The following is a 17323-nucleotide window of genomic DNA, read 5'->3' as shown; positions in this document are numbered from 1 at the left end:
AAGGAAATGAAATCATGGGGTCATGACCTTGGGGACTATATCTTTTCCCTAGCCCTTCTTTGGGGCTTTTTTCCTTTCTATGCTTCCTAGATGCCAGGAGGTGAGCAGCTCTCCTCTGACATGCCCTCCTGCCATGATGTTCTGCCGTGCCGCCAGGATATTCAGCCGTACCACAGGCCCCCAGCAATGGAGTCAGCCAACCAAGACTGAAACCTCTGAGCCAAAATAAATCTTTCCCCCTTTACGTTTATTTATGTCAGATATTTTGCCACATCCGTGGAAAGCTAACAGAACTCCCTTGTTTTAATGCTCTTGTACATGCCTGAAAACAGTACTTTTCTGTTCACACATTATTAGAGCACATTATCCTATGCAGCTTTCCTGAAAACTGTCTACAAAATATAACAAAGCCCACAGTCATGAAAGCAATTCTCTCCTCCATAGATGCCTCTCTACAACTCACTTTCAACACACACTCTCACCACCACATCTGCCTAATTCAAAGAACAAGATCATTCTTCCTCTCCTATTTACATATTACATTAGTATACTTTTATGATTCCGACATCTACTCAGTGCCTACCTCTGTCTACTTTTCTCTGAAAGCTTCCTTCCCCGCTACAGCCTTGTCTGTACATACAACCACAATTAACTTGGCCCTAGTAGCGTTAAGACTATGAAACTGGATCAAGAGAGGCCAGTCTCAGTCTTTTCATCTGAAAGGAAGCCATAAATTGAAGGATCATAATCCCCAAGAAATAACCGGTAAAAGAAGAACTAAGAACAACATGTAGCCTCTGTAAGAAAGAGATTTCTAGCTACTTGACTCCTGGCATCATTCCAGTAGAGGGTACCAATCCATTACAACTCCAGGCTACTCTCCTTGCCCTTGAATTCTAAATAGCTCTATGTGCTTAAAATAAGTGCACTTGTCTGAATTAGGTTGCTGTAATTTATGACCTAAAGAGTACTGAGTAAAATACTGCATTTTGATCTTGTGGGAAATGCCTTCAAATAAAACAGTGTTCTTACCTTCTTTGTTTTTCGAAACTGCAGTCCTCTCTCTAAGTGCCGGATATCTAGGTACTCTGGGTTTTGAGTGTTTAGGTCAGTAACAATATCTGCCCATCTATAGTTAAGAAAAAGATACAGCACAATTTTCTTTAGGATCATTACCAGTGTAATGGAACTTTTCCCAAGAGCAAGTTGCTACCATATTATCATAGCAATAATTGGAGATAATCCTCTTATATCAGCACTGTTCCATCTACCAAGCTTAAAAACTTTTTTAGTGACAATTTGTTTATCCAACTACTGTCAAGGTCCTCTTATATAATTGGTTACTTTTCCTATAAAATAAATCTATGTGAGCATGTTAGATAACATCCTGCAGGCTCATGGGCAGCAGTATGCCTCATTTTCTTCTTAATTATAGTCAAGTAAATTATTTGAAATGGAGTCTTGCTCTGTTACCCAGGTGGCCTTCAATTCCTGGGTTTCACCAATCCTACTGCCTCAACCTCCCAGGGAGCTGGAACTACTGACATGCACTGTGATGCCTAACTAACTCTGTAAAAGAAGCCAAAGGCAATGTATCTCCACCAATATACTGATAGTACAGAAATCCAGGAGTATTACAAAAATATTAGAGTTGACAGTGAATTTGATAAAGATACAAAGTCTATATAGGAAAATGAGTTGTTTTTTCATATACATAAGTAGCACTAATGAGAAAAATTAAAGTACTAAAGTGGAAGTACAATCTATGTACATAGATTGGGAGATTCCATATTGTTATAATGTCAGTTCTCCCCAAACTAAACTATGAATCTCATTGATTCTATCCTAACAAAAGTTTCAACAGGCTTTTTAGCAGATAATGAAAAATTTCTCAAAGTTTTATGGGAAAGCAAAGTTATAGATATATTGCTTAGAAAACAGACACAAGAATTTTTTTTATAATTCCATTTACATGCAATTCAAGAACAAGCAAAGCAAACCTATGACGACAGAAATCAGAACATAGGTTGCCTGTGGGGATGGGTAGGAACAGAGAAGGAGGGTGCTCTGTGCTTTTCATGGTAAAACATACCACGTCCTGCCTGGGGTAATGACCACACAGACAGATACATTTATTGGCACTCATCAAGATCTATGCATTTCACTGCATCTAAATCTCACCTCAATTAAAGAAACAAAAGCAGAGTTAACATACTTTTTACAGTGAATGGCAGGATGTTTCCTACTTGATTCTCCAATTAAGATCCAGTATTCTACTTCCTGTGGTGAGAGAGGTCCCCTGCTAAATAGAAAATACATTCAGAGTAAATTGAAAAAAAAAGTCAATCACTCCCTTGAATATATTGCTTCAACTATATTTTAATAAAAGATATACTAATATCTTAATTTATTCAAAGATGTCATTTACTAGTCTGGAATAGATACTAGCATTTAGACTTGGGCAAACTTCTCAAGGCCATTACAGAGAGTCCATAAATTAAATTTAAGCATCAATTCCTTATTCAAAAACTAGGGCTAAAAAAGTTTTTATATACTACCCCTCAGCTCCTAGGAGAAATAAAACTCCTAGATGCTACCAGAACTCTTCTATTTTTCACTATACATCCAAGAAGTTTCACAATGCATCCAAAAACTATTACCCTGAGGCAGTGAGGCACTGATGGAACTTCAAAACACTGATGCCTTAGTCCCATCCCTGGAAATCTGAACTCCAGTAGGTCGACAATGGAGCCTATGGATTTGCATAAGGCTTTTTTTTTTTTTTTTTTTAAATCTTGGGTGATTCTTAGGCATAGGCATTGGTGAGGAACTATTTAAGGGACAAAAGTACAATTATGTTTGTTTGGTCCACTGGAAATAAGGGGATGTCCAAGGATGAAAGGATAAAAGTAACAATTATGCACCTCACTTGAAGTTCCGCCTCCAGAGAAATGGACAAAGCATTTCGGAATTTGGAGAGACAAAATAGTTTCCTTCTTGCTCCTCATTCACAAAACTACAACATCTAGCTTTCTGCTTCTCCCAGCTTGCTCCTACCTGTCTCAGGGTACCTCTCCTCATTCTCACAGGGTCCTCTAAGAGAAGACGGATGGCCTCCAGTCTCAAAGAATTCAGCGTCTCCTGATCGAGTCACGTTCTCCTAGCTGGACTTCAGCCTTGCATGGAGAGGCAGGACAGACCCCTCACCTGTTCCTTCTTTCCCCTCAATAACTAACCCCACCATTCCAAGTGTGAACGAACCAGAACCTCAACAGGGTGAGATGGCCTTGCCTGCCAGTAACAAAGTGTTCGTGGCTTTTGTTTCCACCAAATCTTAACTGGAATATTTCTCCTTGTGCTTTTTTGACCCTCCTGGCATTTGCTCAAACCATCAGGAATAAAACCTTGTCAAGGAAGAAGAAAGTATTCAAACTGGTATGTTTTCTTTTTAGGAATGTCTCTTTCAAAAAGGTAAGTCTGCAGGCCTGGGATTTAGCTTAGTGGTTCTGGTGCCTGCTTTGCAAATGCAAGGACCCAAATTCAATCCCCAGTACCAAAAAAAAAAAAAAAAAAAAAAAATAAAAAAAAAAAAAAAAAAAAAAAAAAAAAAAAAAAAGTAAGTCTGCATGTACATCAGAATATATCATTCATAAAATAGAAACTCTGGGTTAAACAAAGAAACAAATACAACCATGAAGGTAATATAGTTCCCATCATTAGGAATAAAACTTGGCTCTGAGTTTCCTTGCAACCAGGAAAAAGTGGGAAGGAACCCAGATAAGTTCCCTACTTTTCACCACAAGAAGGGAAGATGCTTTTTATTTACTCGGTTGTGGCAATCTTCTTGATACATTGTTCATTTGAGACCCTGAAGGACACCAAGATAGAGCATGGAAAGTTCTTTGCAACTGCTTTGTAGTAGACATAAAAGAGATTCTTCAATTGGCTTTGTCTTATATAAGGACAGAACAATACTATGTAAGTGGATTATTTGTTAAAGTACAATTAACAAAATGCAGTTCTGCAAAAGAATAAGCTGTAATGCTTAAAGAATAGCTTGTGTATGGAAAGATTATCAAGCTTTCCAGTTTCCAAGAGATTTCAAACAATTTTAATATTCTTTCTACCACACATTTCCATGGCAGAGTACCCACACAAAATACACACATGCGTACCTGAATGCCTTGTTAGCCTTAAATGGGGTTGCTTCAAAGCCAATTGGGCAAAAATAATGATTCTGGCAATGGTAGATGAAAGCCAGCGACTCATCTTTCAATCCACGTGTTAATTTTGACAAGGCTCCTGAAGCTTCAAAAAACAAAACAAACACAGGGTCTATACAGTGCTGTCCGTTTGTCACACAGTGGACTAGTTAAGGATTGGAAGACAGAAAATACATTACTTGGGACATACTAGCACCGCTGGGGGAAAACAGGAAGCCATTGATCAGTACAACAAATATTAATGAATTTATTTTTCAGCTCCACCCTTTAGACAAATTTAGATTAAACAGGAAAAAGTAAAAAACTGAAATATGTTCATATTTACCAAAATGTTCTAATAATACACAAAGCTGTCTAAGAAATTGCAATTACTATATAAAACCTAATATCTTGTGCTTACAGCAAAGGTCTCAATCTTTCTGAGTGTGCATACTTGTCATTAAAAATCCCGAACAAGCATCCCAATATAGGCACATTTGTTTATAAACTGTATTTATATATTACATACTAGTAAGTATTTGCAAAAGATATACAAAAAAGAACTTTAAGTTAGATCAAAATATGCGCTATACTATGTATAGGATGTGTACATCCCAATTTAAAGACCACTGATGTATGTGTATAAATTTAAATAGCTAATAAACAAGCTTGAAAAACACCAACTTGCCCCACTAACACACACTCTTTCTAAAAAACATTACGCAAACTAAAAGCGTAGCCCACAAAGTGGTTGGAACATCTCTACAGAGTCCAGCTGGAATTCTACAACAGCCTCTTCACACCATTCTTCCTTGTGTGTATCCCACAACTACAAGTTGTCGAGTAATTTCAAAAGTATTACCATAAGAAACAAGTTTTTACCAGCAATCAGTACTCAAAGCCATTAACTTAGGTTTCATTAACTTGCGTTCCTGGAAGAAATTAAATTATTCATTAACAAATGGCCCATTAAAACAAGAAATCCTAAAACTAGTAGATAAAAGGTTGCAAATGACAGTTGCAGTGATCAACTTTCTGGTCCCTCAAAGAGCTAAGGACCACAAAGATCACCCAGGGCTGTACAGAGAGTGAAAGACAGGTTCCCACCTGCTCCACACAATTTGTTTGGCACGGTGATAATAACGTTCCTGGCTTAAACTCTTTCTCCAGTTTCATCTAGACCTTCTGCAAAAATGCTTACGTTATGGTCTACCACCAGAGCGCCCTACACAGTTAGATCTTTTCTCCTAAGATCCCTACTTCACAACGATAACTGGTAAGTCTTTCTGTAGCTTCTGGCTGTATTCCCAACAGCCTAAACACTGCTACCCCTGGGCAGCTCGACATGGAAATTAAGAAACACATTAATATCTCATCTCCCCAACTGAATGTGACTGCAGATCGGTTCCAAGATAATGAACATACAAATGTGGGGTTTAGAGTCCTCACAGATGCAATAATTGCAGAAGATGCCTGTTATACATAACTGATATATAACATTTCTCGGAAAAAAAATTTTGTGGTATTGAGGATTGAATGAAGGAGGTCTCTATCCCTGAGCTACATCTCCAGCCCTTTTCATTTTTTTTTTATTTTGAGACAGGGTTCTGCTAAGTGAATCTTCTTGTTTATTTGTTTGTTTTGATGCTGGGGATCAAATCCAGGGCCTCATACATGTCTGACAAGCACCCTACCACTGACCTATATCCTTAGCCCTGCAACTTAGAACTTTCATCATGGCCAGGCATGGAGGTACGCGCCTGTAATCCCAGCCCTTGGGAAACAGCTATGTAGTGGGTGAGACTCAGTCTCTCTCTTTTTTTTTTTTTTTGGTTTTTGAGACAGGGTCTCATTATGTAGTTGAAACTGACCTGGAGCTCACTATGTAGCCCAGGCTGGTCTTGAACTCACAGCGATCCTCCTGCCTCAGCCTCCCAAGTGCTGGGATTACAGGCATGGGCCACCACGCCCAGCCGAGACTGTCTCAACAAAAGGAAACAAAAACATTCATCCTGAGTTTTCAATAGAAATCATTATGTATTTCACGCTTTCTTCCTTTCCCAAACCAAATGTATAAAACTTCTCTAATGTGACTGTGAATTGTAATTACTTTAATCTCCTAGAATATTTTCAGGGGCAAATGAGATAATTCTCATTAATATTCACATAATTTTGTGTGCTGAAGATATCCTTTTATCACCGCTTTTTCTAGAAGACATTAGGTGGTTTTTCTTCTGTGGAATAATCTTCATGGGCTTCTTTTTATATATGATAGATACGATATTTATCTGTAGGATTTATAATAATACACATTATAATGTTTATGAGCTTAAGATACTCAGGGAATTTTTTTTCCTTCAAGGTGCAGTACATAACATCATTTCGTTGGATTTGATTAGATGTTAGCAAACCTGTTTTTAAAGGGCCACAGAGTAGATATGTTAATCCTGTAGGTCACAGGAACTACTCATATCATTTGCCTCCCCCACTGTCACATTAAAGAAGCCACAGGCAATGTGTAAACTAACAGGTATGGTTGCGTTCCAATAAAACTTTATTTACAACTTAGACCCCTGGCACATGGCCAGAAGTTTGCTAACATCTAATTTGGATAAGTAATTTTCAAGTTTGACATGCAGCTCCTTCTGCCAAAGAAAACTTACATGGCAGTCTACTCCACAAAAAGGGTCAGCAGAGCTGCTGCAGCCAAAAAAGTAAGTGCCTAGTCTCACCCTGCCATCCCCCGAGGCACCTCCACAGAATCCACAGTAACTGAGCACAATTGGCAAAAACACTTTTTCCTACCAATGAAAACCCAAGCTCTTAGTAAAGAGGTTGGATACCACCACAAGAAGACCTTGTTAAATGAAACACTGTCGGTACTCCTCTGCCTCAGTATGGCTGACCCAGTAGGTCGAGGGTAGGGGACCAATAATTTACCCTGCTAACAAGTTATCGGCTGATGCCAATATTGGTCCACAGACCACATCTTGAGAGCCACTGCTCTACTGTTGAGAGGAGAATTTTGTTTAACTCAATTCATAAGCATCTAGTAAGTATATCAGATACCGCAGGAAAACAAAAGACAAGCTGTAGCAAGGAAGATGAAACAAGTAACTACTATAAGGCGGAAAAAGACAGTGCCACAAAAGGGGACAGAATTCACAGGAGAAAAGTGCACATTGGGTTTGAGGAATTAAGAAAGGGTAGCATTCAAGATGGAACTTAATGAAGTGGTGGGATTTCAGTGATCCAGACAGAGGAAAGGCCAGGAGGAGAATGCAAAACCACAGCAGAGGGGAACAGCAAATCACCTAATTTAGAACAGAGGGTACAAAAGTAGGGAAAAGCCTACCGTAGGGCACCCCCACAATTTCGGGACAAAGTCACAAAGATAAAAGACAGTAAATATCGCATTTAATTCATTAAGGTAATCATGTGAGAAAGTGATTTTACTTATGAAAGGATGTATAAATGTGTCACTGATGGAAGCTAAATTCAGAACGAAGTCCAGTCTACCAGAACAGATCTAAAAAATCAGAAGGTTAAGTGACAAGGCAACCATGACAAGGCAAGCTATGATATCTGTACAATGGAGAGAAGGGAACAAAACCAGCCTGCTGCACGGTTGGGAGGAAGCAAGCACTGGAGAGCTTCTAAGGAGCAAAGGGGTGAATTAGCCTTGCACGTCTTATCTGGCCCTGGGTTTAATTTGAAATTTAGAGAACCAGTGGCAGGGAAGCAGTATTAATGCACTGTACACCCGATATATGCTAAGGGGCTGCAGTCTGCTAGTAGCTGTGGTCATGGGGAGGGTGTGTGAATCAGCAGGGATGAGGCAGGAGTTGTTAAGCAAAAGTAATGAACTATAACACCCACTGGAAGAACAAAAATTATATATCTAAGTGTAAGTATAATCTTCAAGCTAGCTGATACAAGAATGAACCTGGACTTCCCTGGCACTGTGATAGATGACTAGTATTTTCAAATGATCCCAATGTATGGCTACTATTGTCACTGCCTAGCATCAACTTTCATTCTAAAAAATACATCAACTGGCTTTTACAGTTAAATTTTATCAAAATCCCTAGACTTCATTTTTTTCCCTAAAGAAGCTGAGTCCATTGGAATTGGGTCAACAAGCACCAAGTCAAAGACTTGGTCTTTTACCCAGTCAGAGAAGTTTAGTGTCCAGGAAAACGTAAGGCCCCTGTGGCAAACAGGCTTAAATATCCTTTACAAACATGAGAACAAGAAGAGAAGATGCATTTTTTAGTATCTTTTGGATAAGCAACACCAACTGAGAGTTGTTTTCACAACTGAACATCTGAGGACAAATAAAGAAATCCTGTGTCTGCAATTCTTCCTTCCTTCCACAAGGAGAAAACAGAAAAGACGGCTTGTGTTACATAGTTCCACTCCTCCCCCCAAAACAATAAGAGATATAGGGTAACGTGTGAGGCCATGGGCACCCTATGTGGAATCAAAGGGCTATCTGGGATGGTCCCTGTGACTGTGTAGCCAGACCTTCACATTAACCTGATAAAATGTAAACAGAATTTATCAAATGCCACATGACAGACAAACATTTAGTGCTGCACAAGTTAAGAGGAGTCTACATTCCCTGCAGTCGCCAGGCAATGCTCCAGAGGTGGAGACCACTGATAGTGAAGGAAAAAAGCCAGAGAGTTATGCGGTAGTGAGCAGATTTCCCTTCCAGAAATACATATAGAAAAATAACAGAATTCAAGCATTCTAAAATGAAAATGTAATGATATTTATTTATTGACAAGATCTCGCTACATAGTTTAGACTGTCCTTGAACTCACTATGTAGCCCAAGCTGGCCTCAAACTTGTGGCAATCCTTCTGCCTCAGCCTCCTGAGAGCTGGGATTATAGGCATGTGCCACTATGCCTGGCGCAACTAGATATTAAAACTGAAAACTGTATTACTAAAATTTATTTGAGAAGATTTGCAGAAACCACCACCATACCCCTGCCAAGCAAGGAAAGTAAGTAATTTATCCCATTCCTTATAAGAAAAAAACTGATGCATGTTAGAAGCTCAAACATAGATATAAAAGAGTCAGTAGGACCTAGTACCACACATACTAGATTACTGAGGAAACTGGAGAGCATTTACATCAAATCACTCTGTTAAATATGTCATAAAGAATTGGGAAGCTTCCAGACTATTGGAAAAGAAAACAAAGTACAGCTCTTCAAAAAATCTACACACAAGAATCTAATATAATTAGGGTGTAAAATCTTAAAGTTGTGCAGCACATTTGGTCAAAAATCTTTCCAAATTCCAGAATAGTGGTTCCTAAGTCAGCACTCTCCAGAGCTCGTTTATTTTATAGCATTCTAGTAATAAAAGTTATATTTTCTGTGCCGGGGATTTAGCTAGTGGTTCCGCCACCTGCCTCGCAAGTGCAAGTTTGATCCCCAGTACAAAAAAATTTTTTTCTTACTTTTTTGTGGTACCAGGGATTGAACCCAGGATCTTCACAATGAGCTACATCCCCAGCCCTTTTTTAATTTTGTATTTTGAAAAAGAGTCTTGATAAATCACTAAGTCACCCAGGCTGGGCTCAATCAAACCTGTGATCCTGCCTCAGCCTCCCAGAGTTCTGGGATTACAGGCACGTGCCAAGAGATCTGGCTGTGTATATAATTTTTGGGACAGGGTCTCCCTGTATAGCTCAGGCTGTCCTTGAACTGACTATGTAGCCCAGGGTAGCCTTGAACTCACAGAGAACCTTCTGCTCCAGCCTCCCGAGTGTTGGGATTATAGGTGTGCATTTTCTTACTTCAAAAATTTCATTAAATGTATATAGTTGATGTTTTCTCTGTACCAGAGTTTCACGGATATACTATATTCTTTCATTTTCTAGTTTATTTGAGTGTTCATACTTCCCTTGATTTCCTTTAATTTTACTGACCCTCTTTTCATCTGACCCCTTACTCCACTTTGATGCTGCCAATATTAATACAACAGGAAGCCATGAACTTCTCTGCTGAAATCTCAAGTATAAGACAAGCAAGTGAAAGAAGGAACAGGTCTTGCTGTGAAGCCCTACTCATTGTGAAGTCTTAGAACAAGCCCAAGAAATGTGTATAGAGACTTTCTGTTGTATCCTACACTACCGGTGACAATCACTCCCTTGTTTCTATTTTCCTAGACATATATTTTTTTCCACACTCCATCAAGCAGTCCCATGAAGCAGTTAAGAGAATCTGAGAAGTCCTTCACCTTTTACTGAACACTGGTAATGTAGAAGGCAATGTTCAAAGCGTTGCTAAATGTAAGTCTCACCCTTCAGGAAAAAAACATAACATCTAGAAATATGAAAAGTGACCAACTGAGAGGTTCCAGAGACAGCAAGAGGATGCCATATGTTCTGATAAAAAGTCAGAGCAGGGCTAGCAATCAAGTGTAGATGACTAGGTATTTGGGAGTGTACGGGAAGAGAAAGCAGGAAGGAGCCAGAAGAAAAGATCCGCTAAACGGAGAGGAAAATGTAACACTGTCTTCCCACATCAAGACAAAGAGGACTTCTAAAAGAAGAATGCTGGCTTTTTGGATGCATAAAAACATAATTCTAGAAGTTTTCTAACCCCAATCTTCTGAATTCCTCCTGCCTCATTCCCTCAACGTAGGATCCATTAAATTAATTCCTAATGAGATGAAAAATTCTCCCTCCCATTTAAGTCCAAGATCAACAGATGATTGAAAATCCTTCTAGGAAGCAATTCCACATTCCTCACTCTCTGCTCTGCAGCAGGCCATTCCATAAGCAGGGCTCCAAGTGCTGAAAATGACCTGTACCTTGTGAAGAAGAGGCCGAGAGAGAGAGCCACATCCAGTGTGACACACCAGGAACCGGCTGGGGTGGGTATCATAATACCAATTCCTCAGGCACCATGTGGAAGTCTTTGGGCTTCATCGGCTAGGTCTAGGGTTGGCCAACTCCCCACCACAAGTCAAGTCCAGCCTCTATTCTGCACCCTAATTTTAAATGGTCAGCAAGCTAAATGAACCAGCTATTTTAGAATGAAAAAGTATGATTGAAACTATTTTTTTTTTAATTTTAAACTCCATGGACAGTATAGATGCAAACCAGCCACAGCTGAAGAAAAAAATTAGCAATCTAGAAAATATGCCTTTTTAAAAAACTTTTAATTGCCTAATCATTGGTGTGCTAATGCTCTCCCTAAAAAACAGAAAAAATAGCAACATATATTTCAAACTGTCTTTTCCACAAGGACAGACAGATCTTATGAGAACACACAGAATTCAGTCAGGAAGAATGAAAGCTTCCACTCCGCATAACACAAGAGGCTAAGTGTATCCCAAACACATCTCCTTTTATCTTCACAGTGTCCGGTAGAGTTGGTGCAAATACAGAAGGACAAAACCTCTGTAACATGCTCAGGGTCACGAAACTAGTGCCATACGTGTAAAAAACCAACATGGACTCTCCAAGTTTGCCACTGCCACAAACCTACTTGATATATCCAATATAGGTCAAGAGATATCTACTCTATATTCCGTCACTGACCTTGTTAAACCATATTCTTTTTTGATAACTGTGCTTGATCAAACTTTGAGCTCTCTTCTCAACAAGGCCTCAACCTTGGGCTTCTGTATCTAGTTTTAGCAAGAATCCTACTGAGTCAGTTTAGTCAGTTTCATCCTTGAAGCTGATTAAGCTTCTTATCACACCTGCCCTCCAACACACGCACGCGTTACTCTATATTCCGTCACTGACCTTGTTAAACCATATTCTTTTTTGATAACTGTGCTTGATCAAACTTTGAGCTCTCTTCTCAACAAGGCCTCAACCTTGGGCTTCTGTATCTAGTTTTAGCAAGAATCCTACTGAGTCAGTTTAGTCAGTTTCATCCTTGAAGCTGATTAAGCTTCTTATCACACCTGCCCTCCAACACGCACGCACGCGCGCACGCATGCGCACACGCACACACACACACACACACACACACACACACGATGTCTAAGCCTGCCATTTTGACAACAATCTTCCTTCCTGTGATGTCTGTCGCCTCTTAGCAATTTGACATCCACTGACCTCATCCCTCTGTTTAATGACTATGAATTCCCAGCTGTCTCCATTATTTGTGGAGTGGAGTCAGATGGCTCATCTTTATTACAATACCCGATTGCAACAATATTGAGTAAAATAATCTTTCCATTTCGGGAAGTATTAGAATAGTTTTTTTTTCTTTAACATTATGAGGTGCTATTCAAAAAATACAGTAAATGGTAAAATAAAAATTTTACTACAGTAAAAGACACTTGTCATTAATCCCCTTAAAATCTTTCCCCTTGCTTCGAGCCCTTGTCCCATTGTTCCTACCACTTGCTGAAGCAGTGCTTCAACTCCTCTTTGATGAGGGTCTTGAGCTGCACTATGTGGCTGCCTCCATGTCCTGAATCAATTCAAAATGTTCACCTTTCATGGTCATATTGACTTTGGGAGAGAGCCAGGAGTCACACAGTGCCAGACCATGAAATAAGGTGAAGGAGGATACACTGCAGAGCTTTGTGAGTCTGCCTTTCCACTGGATGGCACTCGGCAGCATTCACTGTATTTTTCAATCACACCTTATAAAAACATAAAAGAAGACTTCCAGAACTACTTTAGAAAGTAGCAAGAACAATTAGATAAGTATGTTTGAAGCAAGAGAGTGTTTGAAGAGGGTTTCATGACAATGTGTCTCTTACTGTATAATTTTAAAAACTTTAAATATTTACTTTATATTTTCATCACCTCTTCCACATTATAGTTTTCTGACTTGTAAAGTAAAAAGATGATTGTAACAATTTAAAATGGAAATTTAAATGATAAAAATAATGTAATTAGTACATAACTAAAATAATCCTTAAGATCAATTCCATTTACGTTCTCTTATAACCAAGACTATTACAGGGCTGGGGATTTAGCTCAGTGGTGCAGCCACCTGCCTCACAAGCACAAGGTCCCAAGTTCAATCCCCAGAAGAAAAAAAAAAAAAAAAGACTATCACACAATAGAGCTTTGTCACTACTGTCTTATTGTTTTATGTTATCATACAGATACAGCATCGCATATTTCCTTTCATTCCCTTTTAGAAAACAGAGCAGCGAACTTCATGTTATTTTTGAAAGATTTTACTAGCAGACACACACACACAAATACAAACAGACTCAAATAGTACAATGTGTTAAAGAAGTGCTTATGACATGCTTTGAAGTTCTAAAACTTCTACCAGCAGGTATCAGAAGAGGTAAAAATATTAAACTGTATATTGAAAAGTGACCTAGAGACCACACCTTGGCTAAAGAGATGTGAAAGTAACAGACTATGTTGAGGGTTTACATAATGTCCCGTCAATCAAAACAGCCAGTCTATGAGACACACGCTAAAGAGCATATGCACACACAAATAAAGCTTGTACATATTCACCTACCAGTTTCCCCGGCTGTTTTGTTCTTCCCATGGGGCTTATACAGAACGTAAGAGCATCCTTTCACATGGAAATGGTCATTAATTTGTCGAAACCATCTGAAAATAACAAAAAAAATTTGCTCATGGCAACAGTTCTATAACAATGAAGGCCATTACTCCCGTTCTAGAGAAATTCAGGCATAGCGCAAGTTTGGTGTATCTAGGAGAGGTTGAGGCCCAGTATTGATACAGACAATGTACTATCAAGCCGTACCTTCAGCTGAACTAGAAATAAAGAATTGCTAAATATTGAAGGCACTGCATGGCAGCTTCATACCTCATGAGTGTTGTATTTCCAGTGAAAGGGCCAAATCTAATATCTTCAAATGGGGGCTGAAAGCCCAAAATATGTAGAGCCTCTTCTTGGGTAATAGGAGGAAGGCTACAAAAGAAACATTGCCTTTCATTTTATAGTTCCAGTCATATGCAAATCTGTCTCAATGTTAATAAATCCATCTGGCTGGCAAACAATTTTAATAATATTTTTCATTTTTATTTTACTGAGAAGAATATATGCATATATTTGAAGCTCCCAGTCTTATAACAAAATGCACACATTTTCTCTTAATTTGTGAAAAAATGTGGTCTCAAAGTCTTCCATCATAGAAAAGGGAAAGTGGGAAGGGTAGGGGAAAGGTAATAAGGGAAAAGAAAAAAATATGAGAAACTGAAAAAACGGAAGTAAAGTGTTTGTAAAGGGGAGGGGAGGAAGGGGTGAAGGGAGGGCAGGGACAAGGGGAAAAAATGAGAACCAAGACCTGTCACATAAAGGTACAAGATCCTCATAGTGAATGTAACTGTACTGTACTGTATATCTAAAATGCATCAATAAACTCAATTAAAAAAGAAAAACCAACACTAAATACTTTCAAATTTTGAATTTAGGGATACTAGTAAACTGACAGACTCACCTTCCAGCTCCCATTGTGCTATACAAGAAATTCCAACAAGAAATTAATGAAGAGATTCCACAAGAAGTCTTATATTGTGGTCGGCTTATGCAATACCTGGAAAACAAGACTGTTTTCTTCACTCAAATGAATATGAAAAATGCAAAACAAAAGAGAACTCATGGTGATTTAAAGTGTAAATATATTGAAAACTTTGATCATTTGAAACAATACAAAATCTTTATTTAAAATATTCTTATATTTATTAAACACAAATGCATAACTAATCTTTTATTTTAATAAGGTTAGCTGACTATAGCTAACTACTAAAATGATGTTATCCAAACCAATGGAAAAAGTTAATGACATCAACTACTAAAATTTTAGTCCAAATGCTTAGTTGAGCTGGGTATGTGATTATTTTTAACTTCTAAAATAATGGAGAAATAAAGCCAAACCTTGACTGCCTATGTTAAGTTTTAAGAAAAATTCTTCAACCACAGCTTTTGCTGTGTTCAGCAAAAGCCCTTGGCAAGAAGTCATCAAACAACTCTGCACAGAGGGCTTTAAAAGCAAAACACAAACAGTGTAGCCCAGACAATTTTCCAAATACAGTAGTTGCATTCAAGAGAAATGAGAAGGCTGCGGACTGCAATACACGATTTTAAGGAATAAAGTTAATTTTTAAATGATCTTTTCCTAACTAACGAAGGCACTAATGAGTGCCTTAAAATTAAAAACAAAAGTCCTCATCGATAAGCACAATTTTGGTCTTACCTGAGAAATAATTTACAAAAAAATAAAAATTATATGATTACATAGGCACATGCATGTCTATCTCTGTATATGTGCATAAAATATATACCGATACACATACAAATGAGCAGTACCCTCTGAATGTACAGACTGAACAAGGACCATTAAGACACTGAGACACCAAAAATTATAACGGCCAATTTAACATAACATAGTCATCGTGATGGGTTGAATTGTCCCCTACAACGTTGTGGCCAATTCCTGGTACTTGTGAATGTGACCTTATTTGGAAATAGGGTCTTGGCAGTTACAGCCAAGTTAATACAATGTCATAGTGAAGTTGGTTAAAATTTTCCCCACCACTACAGGTCTTTGCGTTCCAACCCTACACTTACAATACTCTCAATGGGACAGAAGTCCTGCTGATGTCAGCCTCAAGGCATTTCTCCTATACAGCTCCTATTTGTAGTCTTATGGCCTCGCATGTTATAAAATTAAAACATAATTACACCTATTTGTTGTTAAAACACATCTTAAATCTAAAGGATCAGAAGGAAAAATGAGCAAAGCCCTCTACAAAGAAACTAAATGTTTCTGAACCTCACTCCCAGGGAGCTGTCTAGTCTCCAGCACCGATCTGCCAGGCGCTATCCCACCCTCTCTTCGCAGACCTTTTGCCCCTCCACACTCTCATCTTTCCTCCCTTAGGATCCAGCTCCTTCAGAAAGCCTGTTAGCGGATGCGACGCCTCTAGAGGTTGGCTGTCCATTCATGCTCATCATCCGACAAAGTGCCGAAGGTATTTTATGTTTTTCTGCTTAGTCCTCGCTTCTCAATCAGGTTGTACACCTCAGCAAAACAATGACCATGTTTCCTGTATCGCCAAATTCTTAGCCCATCATGTAAGGTCCAATGTTAATTACATAACTGATAGAAATCTAATATTTCTAAAGCCTCACATAAGAGTTTTAAAGACTCAAATCAGAGATTCGTAATATTTTGAAAACTATCATAAGTTAAATATTTTTTCCTTAAAATAAAAACTGTACTGTAAGGTAACCAAATAGTTCCCATTAATAAGTAAAAGCTTTTCTTATTGGGAGTCTAGATAACAGGAGCAGAAAGAATGACAGAATTGTTTACATGTAGTCATTTTGCAAACCAGATTTAAATACGAATTGTCAATGATTTGGGCTGAAACGATAAAACAAAAAGTTGAAGGGAACTGGATATTACCTGACACAACTCTGTCTCCCCACTTAACGGTAGAAAGGAAAGCAACAACCACTCAACGTGGAACAATCACTCTTAGAGTCCTTAATGAATATTCAGATACTCAGTAGCAATATGAAGTATGTGGGGTCACTTCAAGAATTGTTCTCAACCAAACTGTTTAGCTGGAATCTAATCAAGTCTTTATATCTGACTTCCAGCTTATAGGAAATAATGAGGTTTCATGAATAATTCAAACAACTGAAAGGAAAAAAAAAACAAGTCCAAAAGCAGGATAGATCTGATATATGTCCCTTCGATATCAATTTCTATAACTTTTATCAATTAAAATAAGTAAAGAAGTACATAAAGAAATCTGTCAAGCTCCTAGAATTTAAAAAAAAAAAACAGAATGGGTCACAAGCCAACGTAGGTGTGGTTCATTCTCGGACCCCACTTTGAACAAACATGCATGAAGACATTTTCAGAACAATCTCTGAGAAATGAGAATTTAACCCCGGAGTTACACACCAAGGGAACAGTGCTGATTTTACTAGGTGTGACATGAGTTTGTGATGAAGCCATATGTCAGAGATCCATACTTAGATAACCTGATATGAAACACGATGTTAATTGCTTTGAAAATGCTTCAGGAGGGCGGGGGATCTAGCTCAGTGGTGCCACCGCCTGCCTCACAAGCCCAAGGACCTGAGTTCAATCCCCAGTATCAAAAAAAAAAAAAAAAAAAAA

The 17323-nt window shown here is 38.5% G+C and overlaps 1 protein-coding gene across 2 annotated transcripts in view; it reads right to left on the bottom strand.

Moving 5' to 3' along the window:
* The window catches only part of Bivm (basic, immunoglobulin-like variable motif containing), a 32248-nt gene that overhangs the window by 1617 nt on the left and 13308 nt on the right, over positions 1-17323 (bottom strand). The window contains exons 4-9 of one of the 2 annotated variants that reach the window (XM_019204609.2): positions 14627-14722; positions 13993-14097; positions 13678-13772; positions 4176-4308; positions 2216-2299; positions 1033-1129 (exon numbers count right to left, since the gene is read on the bottom strand). In XM_019204609.2, coding sequence (XP_019060154.1) covers positions 1033-1129; positions 2216-2299; positions 4176-4308; positions 13678-13772; positions 13993-14097; positions 14627-14722 — 610 coding nt within the window. Of the gene's footprint in view, positions 1-1032; positions 1130-2215; positions 2303-4175; positions 4309-13677; positions 13773-13992; positions 14098-14626; positions 14723-17323 lie in introns of both variants that reach the window. The other variant, XM_019204608.2, reaches the window with a different exon arrangement.

The sequence above is a fragment of the Fukomys damarensis genome, unplaced genomic scaffold, assembly GCF_012274545.1.
Source record: "Fukomys damarensis isolate Sample0158 unplaced genomic scaffold, DMR_v1.0_HiC HiC_scaffold_6, whole genome shotgun sequence".
Classification (NCBI taxonomy): domain Eukaryota; kingdom Metazoa; phylum Chordata; class Mammalia; order Rodentia; family Bathyergidae; genus Fukomys; species Fukomys damarensis.
The sequence above is the reverse complement of the archived record's forward strand: the minus strand, read 5'-3'. Positions and strand labels throughout refer to the sequence as shown.